Source organism: Enoplosus armatus, chromosome 16, assembly GCF_043641665.1.
Source record: "Enoplosus armatus isolate fEnoArm2 chromosome 16, fEnoArm2.hap1, whole genome shotgun sequence".
Taxonomy (NCBI): Eukaryota; Metazoa; Chordata; class Actinopteri; order Centrarchiformes; family Enoplosidae; genus Enoplosus; species Enoplosus armatus.
Genome location: NC_092195.1, coordinates 3,913,600 through 3,930,275, shown reverse-complemented (window position 1 = coordinate 3,930,275; position 16,676 = coordinate 3,913,600). Strand labels below are relative to the sequence as shown.

Sequence of the window (16,676 nt, the reverse complement as noted above, 5' to 3'; positions counted from 1 at the left end):
AAGTGTAAGGAGAAGTGTGCGAGTCCTTTCCTTCAGTTTGAGGCGAACTGCAAGGTGTCACTGGACAGCGGCACCCTTCCCCCTCAGAATCAAATGTTAAAAAGGATTATGAGTCAGCAACGTTTTCCCCGGTAATCATCATTCATGGATTCGGGTGTTTGGGAATGTCAGACTCGAGTTTCCTCAAAAGGCTGGGGCGATAAAGGTCAGAAAATGAAGATGATCACGGGGTTACGATGGCTGGGATACGCAAATACATAGAGTTGGAATAATGTCAAAATAAACAAAGGTGGCCTTCCTTTAACATTTATTTACAACAATTATATGTCACGCATAATGATGGGCTGATCTAAGACCGTCAAATTCATCAGAGGCAAAAGAAACTGTCCAAACAGCAGCAGAAATTATACATTTGACCATGACTGGTTATAGATTCTGGCTAGTCACATTTCCAGTGTGGGAATGCGCCCCCCTTCTTCAATAAGGGTCGCGTTTTCTTTCAGTAGATATTTTGTTGTTTGAAACACAAGGTTAGAAAAGAATCCACTGAATAAATGGCACTGCTACAGTGTGGCGATGATATTAGTGCTCTGTCGCACCAGGAAGTGGACAATCGCATATCCTCGGTGCTGGAAGCTCGGTAACATAGTGGCGGCTTGCATTTCATGCCGTGGTTACTAGTCTTGCTAGCTGGTAGCAGCCTGCTGCTAGCCAGCCAAAACAGCTAGCCAAGTTAGCTACCTACCAGTTAGCAAGCTATCTAACTCGGCGCAAACCGGAAAGACCACACTGCATCTCTTCTGTGGAGCAGTTCCTACTCCGCAAGGAAAGAGTTAGCGATGTAAAATCAGATGGACTGTCCGGCTCAGTTCTCTCACATGTGCATTTACATGCGCAACATATGCACCGACCTTGTGCGGGAGTGTCTGTCGGACTGTGACTGATATCCGACCTCACTAGCGACTCCAGTGTTGTACTATTTTCCTCTTGTCCCATTGACTTGATATGGAATAGTGCCATGTCTAAATGTCCCTAAGGTTCTGTCCAAACACGCCTCCACACTGGTGGACTGTAACAAAGCACTCAAGTGTTAAATGAGATTTCAAATCCCCTTGCACTCTACTGTACACATGCAGTAACCTTTAATGAAATGATATTTACATGTGATTCAATTCATAAGACTATTGTATTTACAGAGAACATCAACTGCAAATCTCTCCATCCTTCATTCAGAGCTAAAGCGATGAGGCCACCAGGCCCCTAGGCCCCGGCCTGCAGCGGAGTGTCCAGGGCTCGGATGTGGACGCTGGGCAGAGTGAACCAGTCTAAAGGAAGCTCTCGCCCAGCACTGTCGTCCTGGAACTTGATATTTAGGAAGAAATCTCCAGTGTAGAGGAAGAGCAGGGCACCCACGCAGACGGAGCTTTCTTTGGGTTTAACCTGGTGATGGCAAAGACAGACAGCGGTAAGAATCATCAGCAGGACCCCTTTTCAGTCGTTTCATAATGAACCTGGCACACTGTCAGCCCGAGACAAGTCGGCAGGGGAGTAAGTTAGAAGCCGACTGTGGCTTTGATGAAAAGGTACAGCCAAGTGCAGCGTTTCCTCCTTCAGTTGAGAACAATTCCCAAAATTAAGTTGTTTTGCACATTCAGGAATATGGGGAATACATTCATGCTTTCATCTACTTTTTAGGCTATGAACTTGTTTTTTTTTCAATTGCCTCCAGCTTGTTCAAATTTCAGGAGTGAGAATTTGTTACAGTCAAAGGCTCCCTTCCTGATAAGGTTCTTTTTCATTTAAATACATCAGCCATGGCCTTTAAAGGACCGTACCTGTGTTTTTGTGGTTTTAGCCTATATTTGCAAGACAGACACTGGTTTCCTTTTCGTTTCAAGTCACAATTTACAGTGACTGGAAACATGCCTGAGTTACGTAATCTATCAAAGCAAAAGCAATGTCTGCCTCTACTGTTCCCAGAGGCGCATTAATGAGTATGTTATAGTCTGTGCTGCAATCAAACACAATGTTATAATATCATTTTGACAGAACTAACAGCAGCCATGATTATGCAACTCCAGCAAATTATAAATCTTATATTGCAACTTAAATATCATATTGAACGAAACTGAACGAGAAACAATGGCTGCGTGGATAGGGAAAAAGAAACTAATTTAGAAATTTAAAACATGACTTTTTATGTATTTCGGCACTGTTTAAACCACTATGGTTGACAGGTAAAGACATATTACTACCACTACTATTGCTATTACTACTGGTGGCAATGCTGCAGCAACCCTTTACTTTAAGTCCCCCTATTTAGCATTTATAGGCAGTATATAAACATTTAATGAATGGTTAATTACACACTATAATGTTCTAGTTCTAAGCTCATATAAGTGCTCATTAATGTATTTGTCAACAACTATAACTCCTCCTGTGGGCACCCATAAGTGGAGGCTGCTGTATAAACAGATAATGAATGACAATATCGTATCAATAAACACATACAAATGTCTTTATAGCTGTGTATAACTACATTATAGTGTGTTATAAAACATTTATCAAATGTTTGTATGCTGCTTATACACGCTAAATAGGGGACTTGAAGTAGTAGTGGTGTTTTGTCTAGGCCTACTTTCCCCTCTCCTTCCACTAGTACGTCTGGGATTTCCATGACTAGTGGTTCTAGTGCGGCCTTTTATCAAAGTCTAGGAGAATTATTGCACATACTAAATGTTGAATAACCTGTGTTTGAAACCTTTAGCTCAAACTGCTCATCAGCTGCCAGCAGAAACGTTGTTGTTACTGTTTGAGCCTATCCCCATCACGACATGAAGCATTCCAGTGTAAAAGATGGGATGTAACTGTGTTAAAACTATAGTTACATTATTAGTGCATTCAATGTGTCTGCCAGCGTAAACTATTACTATAAACTATTGCTAGTTTGTACCCTCAGCTTTACTTTTGAAGTCTAACTCTGTGACAGCCTGAAGCATCCTGGTTACATAATGTGACATATGCTGTTTGTTAACAGTATAGTACTCCAGCCTCTACTGACCCTGTCAATGTAGAAGGTGTTGGAACCGATGAAGGTGACCGCATCCTCCAAATCGTAGTTCTGGACTCCGTTCTGGAAGTCCTGGTAGGGCACCACAGTCAGGGCCAGGGGCCCCACTGAGTTCTTGCTCAGATTGGTCAGCTGTACCTGCAGGCTCACAGCGTCACCCACTTTACAGTCGACAATGACATCGCAGTCACATGGCTTCCCATTCACCAACACATCTGGAAACCGAGAAGAAGAAGAAGAAGAAGAAGAAGAAAAAAAGAAGAAGAAAGGATGGGATTAGCAGGACCGCTCTTTTGTCCAACACTTTGTACTGAAATGGAACTCGGAAGAAATTGTTAGAAAGAATGAAGACCTTTCAAACCAGCGTTCAAATCTCGTGCGCGGCCATTCACGGGATTCCCATCCAATCTCCACTTCATTTGAATTCATCACAACTCAGCCCGACCATTAATGGCCTATCATGCCGTTTCTGGTGGAGGATCAATAGGCTTTGTTTGTCCTAAAATACATTTTATTGACATCAGTGGAGAGGGCCGGAGCCGTGGGTATTAAACTGATTTCCCTCCTGTTAATCTCATGCATGACTAATTTCTGTCAAGAAGGGACGAATGAGATTGTTGGAACAATCCCAGAGTGCCACACACACACACACACACACACTACACCCTGAAGTACATTTCACTGTTCTCACACGGCTGTACCCCCCCCCCCCCCCCTCTCTCTCTCTCTCCCTCCTGTCACAACCAACCAAGAAACACTGAGTGAGTTCAATTCAATTCCACTAATGTGTGGCCAGTCACTCCTGATGTGGCCTCTATTTGGCTAAGGTGTGGAGGGAGACACAATCATTTGTTTTGAACAACGAGCTCAGTGAACTGAGCTCCCGCACGCTCCTGGCCTCCCGAGGAGAAGACTGACTCCAAACATGGGGGATTTCAGGGGCGCCCGAAGAGATCACTCGAGTAATGAGTCCTATGAGAATAACACACACACACACACACACACACACGCACACACACACATAAACACGCGCCAACTGGTTGTCATACGCTTTCTAGTGTCACGCCCGCGGCTGTGATAAACACTGTGAATCAGGGCGGCTGAGCCTGCCTGACAGCCTGATGAAAGAGACGAGCCGCGTTCGGTGCCGCTGGTGTGCCGATCTGTTGCGTACAGCGAGGAGGGGGGGGGGGGGGGGTCGAGGGTTGGGAGCGAAGATGGATAGACAATCCAAGCAGGAGGGAGGGAGGGAGGGGTTGCGAGGGTGGGTGTGGGCGGCTGAGGCCATGCTAACACAGTCAGTGGGAGAGCCCCGGGGAGGTGGGAGCTACAGGAGGGTGACATTCAGCTGCACGTCTGTATTAAAAACACACTCCACTCCAACACTGACGACCAGCAGCACTCACTGAGGGGCTCAGAAGAGGAGTTTTTTTTTTGTTACGAAAATAAGAATATAAGTCTCCCTGGATTTGGAATGACGTATCACTTTGCTGACATTGGCCTTTTATTAAAAGGTTCTTTTTCAGTCAGTAAATGTTATTCTTCTCTGATTACATCCTTCCATTATTTATTATACTCCTTATTTATGAGGAGAACATTGATTCACCAGCTTTAGGTTGGGACCAGGAGTAAGAATCAGCTTACTTCTATTTTTTTTCCACAGTACATTCGTAGGGCTGGGTACTGGACTACTGAAACATAACACTAACACATTAAAAACATGTTAGATCAGACATTTTCTGATTCAAACCATACATTTGCAAAACTAAAAACATAATGGCCGCCTGTGGTAAGACAACACTAAACACTGCCGTGTTTGAGAGGTTTGAAGTTATAGCAAAAATGATCTTTTTTTCAAATGACACCCAGCTTGTAACATCAGATAGCAATATTGTCATTGAATGTTGCACAGCATCCAGGTCGTTATGAAACTATTTTATATTACTGCCATTCATCAATTCAAGTCACATGTGATTGCAACAACATAGAAAAAAATAAAGCCACCCCAACAAGGACAATTATTTTTCATTAAAGAAGAGCAGTCTCTGTAGTCATTGTTTTTCCTTACAAACCCTGAACATTGGAAAATCACATTACTGGGCACCAGTTTATCCGTCAGTTGTAACTGGCTTGCCCTTGTTGCATTTTTCAACATTTTTGTAGTTTCATTCGTTGAAATCAACAGCAAAATGCTAGCAATGGTTAATCTGTACAACTTTTTCCACTGGCTGATTGATATAAAAACTGTTGACTTTGACACAATCCAGACGTAAAGAAATAATACGCACTTACATGAGGCAGCAAAGAATTCAAAAGGGGAGAGTGAATATCAGGTTCAGCTTCTGTTGGACAGCTAAAGTGCAAGCTATATTATCAGCAGTTCTAATGCTGTATGGGTTCTGCTTCATGTTCCTTTTTTTTTGATTGTGTTAACACCTGGCTGAGATCCAGCCACAACGCAAGCCAGACCACCTCCAGACATGGTTCGGCTGATGCGATTGCATTCCTGTTGCAATGCATTCTGCCTGCATTCACACCTGCATTAACATGTATTTTTCCTCATCCAGATACAGATCACATGTCAGCGCACGGCGTAAATGAGGCATTATATTGCAATAAACCTGCTAGCCACATGCTATAAATGTATATGTGTTTGGATGAACACTGGAATTATCAAGTGCATGAGATAACGGAACGGAGAAGCTGCAGCTCTGTAATGAAGTCATAGTCTGTATACAGGCCTTTCACCTGCAAATCTATTTTTCACATAGTGTGAAGGGGTAAAGTAAGTTGTGTTAGCCATGTAGCTGCATTAATAACCATGGGTCGCTTCAATTACCACATCAATTCAATTACCTCTTGCCGCTGTGAAGTGCGCAAGTAAACTTGGATGGATTTTTGCTTTACTGAAAGACTGCTGGTGCATTTATACACCCATGCACACACACACACACACACATATATATATACATATATACACACACACACACACACACATACATATACATGCAAACACGTATAACACAATCCTTTCATAGCCAGTAGCGCCGAGCCTATAGTGACACCTCAGCAAGTAGTTATATTTAGTTTGTTCAAAGTCTTGTTGCTAGGAGATGTGCAAATTATAGGTAGCCTACATTGTTTCTAAAACTGGAAATAAATTCTTTCACATTAAAAGCGAACAAAAGAGAATGGTTAGTCTGTAATGAGCTGATGAACTCCCACACACACACACAGGAGCCTCAGTCACACACACCCACAGACTGAACATTTGCTACAGAGTTTCTCCACTCTGCTATCCTGGATAGTGCATCAACTGATATGGATAAGGCCAAAAACCAAGCAGAGGGAAGAAACTGTGGCCAGCTCCAATGAGTAAAACTGCCACTGTGTTCAAAAATACATGTCATTTTATATAATAATGCTAAAAAAAAAGAAAAAAAAAAAAAGAGATTTTATTGCAATTGTGGTAAATGAGCACTGATGGCAGCAGCTAATGTTAAAGTTTTAGACAACTCATCCATTACGGAACCCTCAAAACAAATTAACCAACCGAGAATGGAGAGATCGAGGTTTCCGATTGGTTGCGGCTCTCTCCGGACTCACGGCAAACATCTTTGCATCTCCCCAGAGAGGACCGGAAAGGTCATGACAAAACACCGCTTTTTAAAAGCATCTGCTGTGTGTTTCCTGTTGTGCAGAGCTGAGTGCTGTCGTGCCACTGCCCCGATGCTCTCTAGTTTACCTCCACAGTGCTCCTGTTAAGGAGGTATGTCGAGGAATGTAGAGTCCCCAGGGGCTGAGTGAGCACAGGTTACATCCCTCAGGCTTACGGGGGGGGGACAGAGTGCTGAATCATTTGAGGCTGCGATAATTCACTACTTTACACAAATGAAATGAGAGGCGTGTATTTGTGTACTTTAAAGAATCAAACAGGATTCATCACAAACTTGTTTCTCCATGAATGGAATCAGTTCAAATCAAATGAATCAAATATTTCTGTGGCTTGTTCTTGAGGTCCCACCAGGTTTCCCTTTTTTTCAGTTAGAGAAAACTCCCTTTAAAGTAAACGTGGCTAGTTTTCTGAATAAAAAAAGACCAGTTTAGCTCACACTTATCAAAACATGACGTTCGGAGGAAGAGGAGAATGGACGACGAAGGCGTACGTGAGCTGCAGAGTTGCCCGTCAGAAGAAATGTCCTAATAAAGCTGGGTATATGTCTGCAGGCGGGAGGATGAGGAGGTAGAAATATCACTGCGACAAAACACTGCTCCAACAAGTGCTGCACGAGCAACAGGTGCACAGCAGGGTGAGAGTGTGTGTGTGTGTGTGTGTGTGTGTGTGTGTGTTAAGAACTGACTGGGACTTCAGTCAGCTCATTTTTAATGCATCGACTTGTTGCCTTGTGACAGGTTCATTAATGCACTGGAAGGCATGAGGGGAGCTGACCCGTGCAACACTCACAACGCGTCGCGTAACACGTGTAGCCTCCACGTTAGCACGCGCGCAGCTCTGCCCAGACGCCGCCGCCGGAGTCTGCGGCAGGCGTCGCCACAGCAACCAGGGAGGGAGGGGGGGAGGGAGAGAGAGAGAGAGAGAGACGACACCTCCCTCCTGTACGAGTATGAAAGCCACAGATCAAACTACGGCGCCGGAGATAAACAAGCCTCTCCGCCCCTCCGCCGTATCGCTGTCACCCGCGGGTGCAGATAAAGATGACGACCGACACTCGGAGGTTTGCCGGTGTTCACGAGATTATGGCGCGCCTCGCGCCGGGTGTCGACTCAGCTCATTAAGACTCACTCGAAAAATACTGTGCAGCGCGAGGCGGAGAGCGGACAGATCGCATCCCAAACAAATGTAGATGTCACGTTCATCACGCCTCGTGCGCGCCGGAAATGCTCATTACACAAAGGGGCTGCAAAAACTGATTGCATCAGCAACACGGTTGTATTTAGTGCAATCGTCAAAGTGTGTGTGTGTGTGTGTGTGTGTGTGTGTGTGTGATGAAGAAAAGGCAGTAGTTTAAAGAAGAGACATTAAGGTTTGGTGTTGGACAAACGGAAGCCTGCCAGAGAATACTATTGCATAACGTACTCTCTCTCTATATATATAGTATGTATTACTATATAATCATTTCATTCTGCTTCTATATATGTAAATATATATATGTGTGTGTATATATATATATATATATATACACACATATATGTATATATATACATACATATGTATATTTTGTGACCAATGGTTACATTACATTTGGTAGAAAGAAATGAAGAAATGACGTCCAACAGAGACACAACTATTCTCAATGAATCCAAAATGACATCGAAACTGAAATAAATGAATAAATAATAGAATAAAAACGTGAACACATCACACTTCAGTAAAATCTCTCCTAAAGAAAATATAACGCTTTTGAGTATAGAGGGAGAAAAAAAAAGAAGCGCAAACAACAAAACAAACTAAATCTATACACACCTACATATTAAAAAGAAGAGGAAATTCTGCACGCACAAAAAAAAGAAAGAGGGAGGAGGAGAGACCCATTAATCAATACTAATATTAAAATGAAAAAGCACATTCTGCAATTTGTTTTACCTGAAAGAAAAATATGCACCGACAGTAAGGCTTCAGTGTTAGAACAAAGAAATATTTAAAAAGGCTGATAATCAACCTGCAGAACAGATCTTTTATTTTCTTTTTATTCAACCTTTATCTAACCAGGTGAGTCCGAGGCAGACATGGCCAACACGGCAGCATGAAAAGCTGCAGACAAAAACAATATGAAACAAAAATGAAAAGTAGTGACAGACTTATTTACCGTTGTGTACAATAGCCCAAAACTCTGCCAGAGAGAGATATCACATTCCTCCATTTAAATTCCTTTTGAAGACTAATCCAAGGAGGCTTTCCTTCCCATCTCTGTCCGTACATTATGGGCTGGCAGCAGATGTACAGTATGTCATGTGTTCTGAGATAATAATTACATGAACTCTGTGAAATAATATTTGCAGAAATATGATGGTAGTTTGCCCAGAATGGCTTTTATAAATAAAAATATACCAATGACTCAATCACCGTGCGGACAGAGATGGCCAGCCAACTGTGGAACCCGAAGCACAATAATCTCAATGTGCTATGATAAATAGAGTCCAGCATTCGGAGACAGTGTCAGAAACAGGACTTGTGTCTAAAAATTAAAATATACATTTAAAAATGAAAATGCTTCCATTGATAGAAAGAGTGTCTTTTTTTTTTCTTCTTCTTCTCCAGGATGAACATTAACAAAGAGTTGTGATCCGGCCCATATGACCAGGGCATCGGGGTCTAACAGCTCATCCCGGCCAGCGGCCGCTAAGCCGGGCAGGGTCACTGATGAATGCTCCAATGGAGCTGGAAGATGTGCTTTAAAAGGTTGAGGTGTGCTGCAGTCAGTCTAAAAATAACCTGCCAGCCTCTGATATCCCCCTAAGCCATCTGCCCCTTTAATAATTATCCCCATAACAACCACTCACTTGATATCTGTTGTCTTTTCCTTCAACAGACGTTTAAAGATTCCATCTGCCCTCACGAAAAGAAGCCTGGAGCATGTTGGGGTGGACAGCTTGGAGCAGGAGCCCAGTACGTCTTGAGCTGAGGAGCTCTACTCACTGCTCTGTGGCAACATATGCAGTCTAATGGATTGTAGCTTGGTGAAGGCAATATAAACCAACCGTAAATCTGCAGATTCAATGTCTCCCATTGCAGCCTCTTTCTAAAAGGTCTGAGTAATCGCCGCCCATCTGTGACTCTCTTTGAAATCCATCCCTGACTGCGTTTAATTATTTCACTGTTAGCAGGACATATTTAAGACGCTTCACCCCCCCCCCCCCAAAAAAAAGCGGACTCGCTCGAGCGCTGTAATTTCAATCGGCAGTGAGCAGCGGCCTATGGCAGAAAGATTGGGGGTTATGTTGCAGAAACAGTTCAGAAGCTCTGCAGACTCACATTGGCTGGTCTCCACGCGGGGCACCTAACGGAGCTGAGCTGCTTCTGGCCTGTGCACACTCATCGCTGCTCTGTGAGCCTCGCGACCAACGGAGCAACAGCGTTACTCATCCAAAACATTCAACATCGCTTTCATTCCCCACTGTGGGCTACGTGACTTATGTTTGCTCAAATAATCGTTCTCCCTTTCTTTTTTTTTCTCCCCTCCCAACCTTTTCGTTCGATCTCTCTCCCTTTCCCACTTCAAGAACAAGGAGTGCACTCTGCCGGCTCACTGTTTGCACGGTAGCGCCCAAGGTAAGCACCGTTTAGCATCCTTATCCTCCATTTTCAGCCACAGTCAGCCAAGCTTTAAAAAGCAGGAGGAAAATTGTGAGGATGCAGGGATTAAGATTACACACATTTATTGAGACATCCAACAAAGCAGTTTATTGCTTTATTGTTAAATGTCAAACTATAACAAGTGGGAATAAGAGTGCACTCTGCGGTGCTCTAAAAGGGAATCACAATGGGCCTGAAGAGACTCTTGTATTAGTGAGAATGGGAAAATGCCGAATGAATACAAATACAGGCTGACACAATGACCAAATCTGGGTGACAGTTGGCTCTCACTTTTAATGATGAACCTAATTTTGATGATTACCGTCAAGGAGGTCTATAAATATGAGGAGGTGTCTCGGAGATTTAGTTTATTGTTCCCAAGGGGAGTGTTCACCCCCAGGTTTGGTACAAATACACAAAGAAAATATACATAGGCAGTTACAAAAGACGCAGTGGTGGTGTCAGTGCCAAAAGAGCGTCTGAAACTCACTTCCCCCACCTTTCCAATGTCGGGAGTTGCGTCTGACAATTATTGTAACTTTCTGAAACAATCCAACAAGCAAGTAGCATGTTTAAACTTTCTCTCTCAAGCTCTGTTTTGCTAGTCTTCGCACTACTTCCGTCATTTTTTCCGTGAGCACAAAGGAGTACAACGTGGTGAATGTCTTTGAGGAGAGTGGGCATCATCATAAGAACTACATCGCACAACCTACGCCTGATGAACTACAAGCCAATTTACTTCAAGGACACCAGGGCTTTAAAGGCCTAATGTGCACTGAACCTGTGCTGTTGATACTCAAGGCAGGAGTCATCCAAGGTTCATACTGTTAAGGCCACATCCAACCTCTACCATCAGCTTGTCACAACAAGACATCAAGGTTTGACAAGTTGTAGAGCGGCGTGTCCTACTTGTGTTGGACTGAGCTGTTATTTACGTACTTGTTAGCTTCCTGTAACTGTGGCTTGAATGGATCTGGATGTTCTCTTGGCCTTAACCATGCCTTCATGCTTTATACATGCACCCACATAACATCATGCTGTTTAATGAGCAGTGTGTTATAAAGTTGCCAATAAGTCTATATTTCCATTTGACTTTCTGCCTCTAAATTGGAAGCAGGATTAGATTTTATCCACCTATAGATATAAAACAATTTGTCCCTATTTGCCTCAATCTAAGTGGAAAAAAAGGCATTTCGGAGAGAAGAAGAGGACATATATATAATGCAGCATGTTGCAGGCACATAGTTCACACTTTGGCAAACCTAGCCACCTGGACATTACCTCAAGCACTTTGTTTCCACTGACCTGTGAGTGTGGCTGATCAGGAAAAATATAACACTGGAAGTCTAGTATCTTTGTTATACAGCAACTTCCTAAAATAGGACAAATCAATAGTGTGGGGGAGCACTAGAGTGGTGGCTGGGTGCCATTACACTTTAATGGCCTCATACTGAGATGGCAGTCTTGGCTTGGGGCTTTCTGCTGTGCAGTCATACAATCCTTCAATCTGACTCTTTTCCCAAACTATGCCTACATTTTGAATATTCTGTTCAGAGCTGTGGAAGGCCTGTTATATCCGTATTATAACCTCTGCAGTAAATGTGTCATTGTACAGACGAAGAAGCCATATGTGAGTTAAACATATATCCGTGGATGGGGTTGCTGCCTTTATTCCAGGACTCAAGCGCAAATCTTGAACATAATTTGCATGGGCTGATTAAATTGACTTAGATGAGATGGCTTGGCTTTAAACTTGAATGCTAATGCTGCACCTGTGTATTTGAATTGGAGTTGGACTGGATAACAAGGTTTTGTCTGACTGTAAATTCCACTACTTCAGCAAAGGCACTGTGTGCTCACATTTTGGAAAAGTCTCATGAAGTTCTTGACCTGCTGTCAGATCTAACTGTGGCTAAAGCAGAATGGAGATGCAACCCATGACTCTATAGTGTGAGCGCTACAGCACATCCAAACACACACACACAAAGTGAAAACAGAAGTGTTACACCTGAACAGCTGCAGGAATCCTGCCAGAGAAGGAACCAGTAAGGAAAGCACCTGGGCTGCGAAAAGCCAATAATATTAAGTCAGTGCCCCCAGGACAGTGTCTAAGAGCTATTCTAAACAACAGTCGTGCTTTGTCACAAGTGCAATTTACAACATATAAGCATTTAATAGAGTGCCACGTCAAATCTTAAATAATGTGTCATCTTGCAATTCCGGCTACAAGAAAAAAAGGTCACCGTCTCGTAGGCTGACCATCAGGTAGTCACTGTGTCACTCTGAATCATTTGTGCAGGTGAACTTCAGTTTGTTTGTTTGTTTGTTTTTCTCGTCTTGTTCATTCACAAATCTGCATTGTATTTTAAAAAGGAGCACGCCACCGATTTCGCATTCCGCTTCTCCAACATTGTGGCACCCGTGATGGACAGTTCATGATGGACAGTAAATACCTTCAGTCAAAGTCCCAAATGAGGCTACATCGGTGCATCAGCTCATTCAGTTCGGCTTAAATGTCAGCAATCGACGACATCACACACACTATAGATAACATTTAAAGCATTACTCTACTGGACACATTCACAGTATTCTTCCCACCATACTGATGGACTAAATGTCTATTCACACATCCATAATAAGCATAACAGGAGGCGAGCAGATATTAGGTTATTAGTATCGGCTGGATGTGAAGGAGTCCTTTAATTCTCTGCTGCTTCCTGCTGTAAGTCCCTACATGATAAAATCAATGCCTATTCCATCAAAAAGAAATTAAATTACATTTAAAACACAATATTCATTTAGACATGAGACACAGCATCCCAAAGAGACCCATAACAGAATGATGTTTGGGATTATCGTTGTGTTTACTCACAATATCACTTTCTCTGGTTGTATAACTGCATTGTAAATAAGTCCCTCTGAACTCAGATCTGTCTACTTATGTGTGAAAACGGACAACTCCAGGGCCATTTGGAGTACAAAGAGTCATTTGATCTAAAGAGCAAACCCCCACAACATCTTCTAATAGCTAAATATCTGGCCATTCTGGTAATAGTGTTATATGTAAGTGCCCTGGAGAAGCTGAACAGTAAAAATTGTGTTAACGTATTTCACTTCACACTTATGCTGCATACATAGACAAAAATTGTTCATCTTCCCTTGCAAGTCACAGATATGAAAGTTGGAAATGTACATAAGCAGTAGGAAATAACTATTAGAACTAATATGAAATCAGTGAAATGATGGCGGTTTGCAGGTGATCATAGATAATGAAATCGTTTTCAGAGTAGGCTTTAGCTGTTATTAGTGAGTTCTGCTCTTTCTGAATGGTCTGACTGTTGTCAGTCTCACATGTTGATTTGACACCTCTTGTGAAAGTGACCATATCTAACGCCTGATGTGTACAGGTGCCAACCTGTCCATAGCCATGCTGCATCTCATATAGTAGGAGGCAAAGGCTTTCTTCAAAGCAGCCACACTCAAACTGAAGCCAGTAGGCTGCGCATATTTTCACATGAAAATCTAGCCTTGTGCAGCTTTAATTTGGTGAATGTATTGCTCCAGGAGTGCTATTGCCTTTTGAATTTGTATTCCCTCTCTGCAGATCTCCTCAGTAAACATCATTACACATCAGCGGAATGTGAGCTATGGGTTTTGGCAGTCCTTCTTATCTGCTTCCCTTACCACACTTTCACCTGTAACCAAATGGCATTAAAACTGTAATGATCTCATTTCTCTATTTTCCAAATGTAATTTACTGCCACTTGGCCTCAATTAGGCAAAAAAAGCACTCTTGATTGCTGCCGTCAGTTTGCGATTTATGTCAGAAAACTCTGAATTAATTAGGGCTAATCAACAACGTGGCTCATAGATGAGCTCTCCTGCTTGAGGGGGCAACAATTACATAACTGCAATACATAAGACAAGACACAGGACAAATAGGAGCTTTCCTTACTGTAGAGGTAGCTTACAAGATAAATAGATACAATAGTGACTACCGGCTTCTTTGACCTTCCACACAATACATTCTCAATTTCTGCTGAATCCTAAAAAAAGATAATAAACTGTAAAAGTTGCTGAGGAAAAGTTACAACTAAAACCCCGTTAGTAAGAGACCATGTAATTTCATACTCCCACATTCCCATGGAGGCTTGCAGCACAGTCAGCCGTGAGCTCACGCAGCGAGTCTGAAGCCACTGGTCCGTGTCTGGAGTTGGACAGGAGATGAGCGTTCAACAGGCCCGCGCACTGAGCATTTAAAGGCAAATCTCGGTTAATCACATATGGATGGTAAATAATTAGGGCTATCTTCCCCCGGCAGACGTCGATAGCCTGGGTGTTGAAGCAGGAAAAAATTGCGGCTGCAATACATCTGATCTGATAATCCAGAGTGCTGATCTGAACACGACCAGAACAGCTCTTCTCACGGTCAGTGACCACGTAGCATGACGGACTATATTCTCACTGCTTATACTTAACTTAACTAAATTATTATCCTTCCCCCCTCTCTGATTACCTTATTTGACCTATCTTAAAAAAAAAAAAAAAAACTCTATCCGAGGTGATTTCCAAAAAATTCTCATTATCTGATTTAAAACAATTTACTCTGACTGCTACGAAATCAAGGTGACTGTGTGTCGGGCCACAAACAAAAATGTAATTACAAAGTTGTGCTTCTATTGACTCTGGCCACTATCACAATTCACTCACCTATGTATAGTCAATAGAGCGACTGCGCCACTGAGCGTCTGCTGATAAAGCAATGACTTAGATAATTGATTTGCAGTTTGGGGAGATAGTCGTCACTGTTCATTAACTGAACTGGAATAAAATATCCACCTTCTCATTCATGTGCAGAGAACTTTTACAGGAACAATTTTGGGACATTTGGGGAAATACAATAAATCGCTCTCTTGCCGAGAGTTAGATGATGAGATTGATGATATTCTCGTATATATATGTCGGTTAAATATAAGGCGATGTCTAGTAGCTGGTTAGCTTAGCATAAAAATAACAGGGGGAAACAAAGGCAACGTAATCTACCCACCTTTATTTTGAAGAATCAGAATCAGAAATACTTTATTGATCCCCGGGGGGGAAATTGTACAGTACAGTAACTCACTAATTAACATGTTATATCTGCATTGAATGAGCATAATAGGTCCCCTTTAAAAGCTTAAGTGTAAACAATTTGTGGTTTTAAGGGGTGAAGGGGGAGGGGCATTGGGACTCAATGCACCCGGTCTATAAATAGTCCTGCACATAGCCGATGTAAAACCATTTTTTCCCCCAGTTTTTTGTGCTGGTAGGTGGATTTTGTTACTTTTGGACAGAGCCAGGTTTCCCCAGTTTCCAGTCTTTATGCTAAGCTAAGCTAAGCGGCTGCCCCTTTGATATTAGTCATTAAGTTTAACACTCAAAAACTCTGCTAATCTACTTCATCAGGACTGTGTGGGTTTCCAAACAGAGCCCTGCACAGATCAAACCAGCGTGAAGAGTGCAGACAAAACAGCACATCAGACAGGAATCTCTCATGTGAAATAACCGAAACTGTTCCAACCTGACTAGTAGGACTAGGACATTTTCGACGGGACGTTAAGCTCGTGAATTCTGGAAACACTGTGCAATTTCAATATAAAAATTTTACCTTTTTTTGAGATTTTTTTGGGGGGGCATTTTGCCCTCAATGGTCAGCACCAGAAAGACAGAAAAGGGGGAAGAGAGGGATGACATGCAGCAAAGGGCCCTAGGTTGGAATGGAACCCGGGCTGCAGCGGCAAGGACTTATTAGTACGCACTCCGCCAGGTGAGGTATCATGCTTCTCATCTTACTCTGGGCAAGAAAGCGAATAACAATATTTCCCAACGTGCGTAATTATTGCTTTAACATATACCCAGTTTATGAAAGCTATACATACTCACCTCAGTTACATAAGGCTAATGACGGCGTACCTTGGGATGACCTACCCTTCATTATGTTAATCTGGTATCTTCTCCAACTCTACTGGGAGAAACATCTCTTCACAGAGGGCTTTGAGCTCTTTGATTCTTTTCTTTCCTCTCATTTTGTAAAGCACTTCTGAACATCAATCTGAACATAAAGCAATGTGGTTCTGAGTCATATCTGTGATTACAACTCTGAGCACATCACATCTGATTAAATTTGGATTACTTTTTCTTTTTTTTTTTCTTTTTTTCTTGAATGACAATTTCTTGAACGTGTCATTATAATTAATTGGGTGCTGTCTTGCTCACCAGTGTATAGAATAGACTGGCGATATTCCTGGGGTG

General features: G+C 42.5%; 1 protein-coding gene across 1 annotated transcript in view; it reads right to left on the bottom strand.

Annotated features, from left to right (window-relative positions):
* Positions 1-296: 296 nt before the first annotated feature.
* trappc9 (trafficking protein particle complex subunit 9) overlaps positions 297-16,676 on the bottom strand; it is a 175,352-nt gene continuing 158,972 nt past the window's right edge. The window contains exons 23-24 of the mRNA XM_070921413.1: positions 3,062-3,285; positions 297-1,440 (exon numbers count right to left, since the gene is read on the bottom strand). Of these exons, the coding sequence (XP_070777514.1) occupies positions 1,261-1,440; positions 3,062-3,285 (404 nt within the window). The 3' untranslated portion in view covers positions 297-1,260. The remainder of the gene's footprint in view (positions 1,441-3,061; positions 3,286-16,676) is intronic.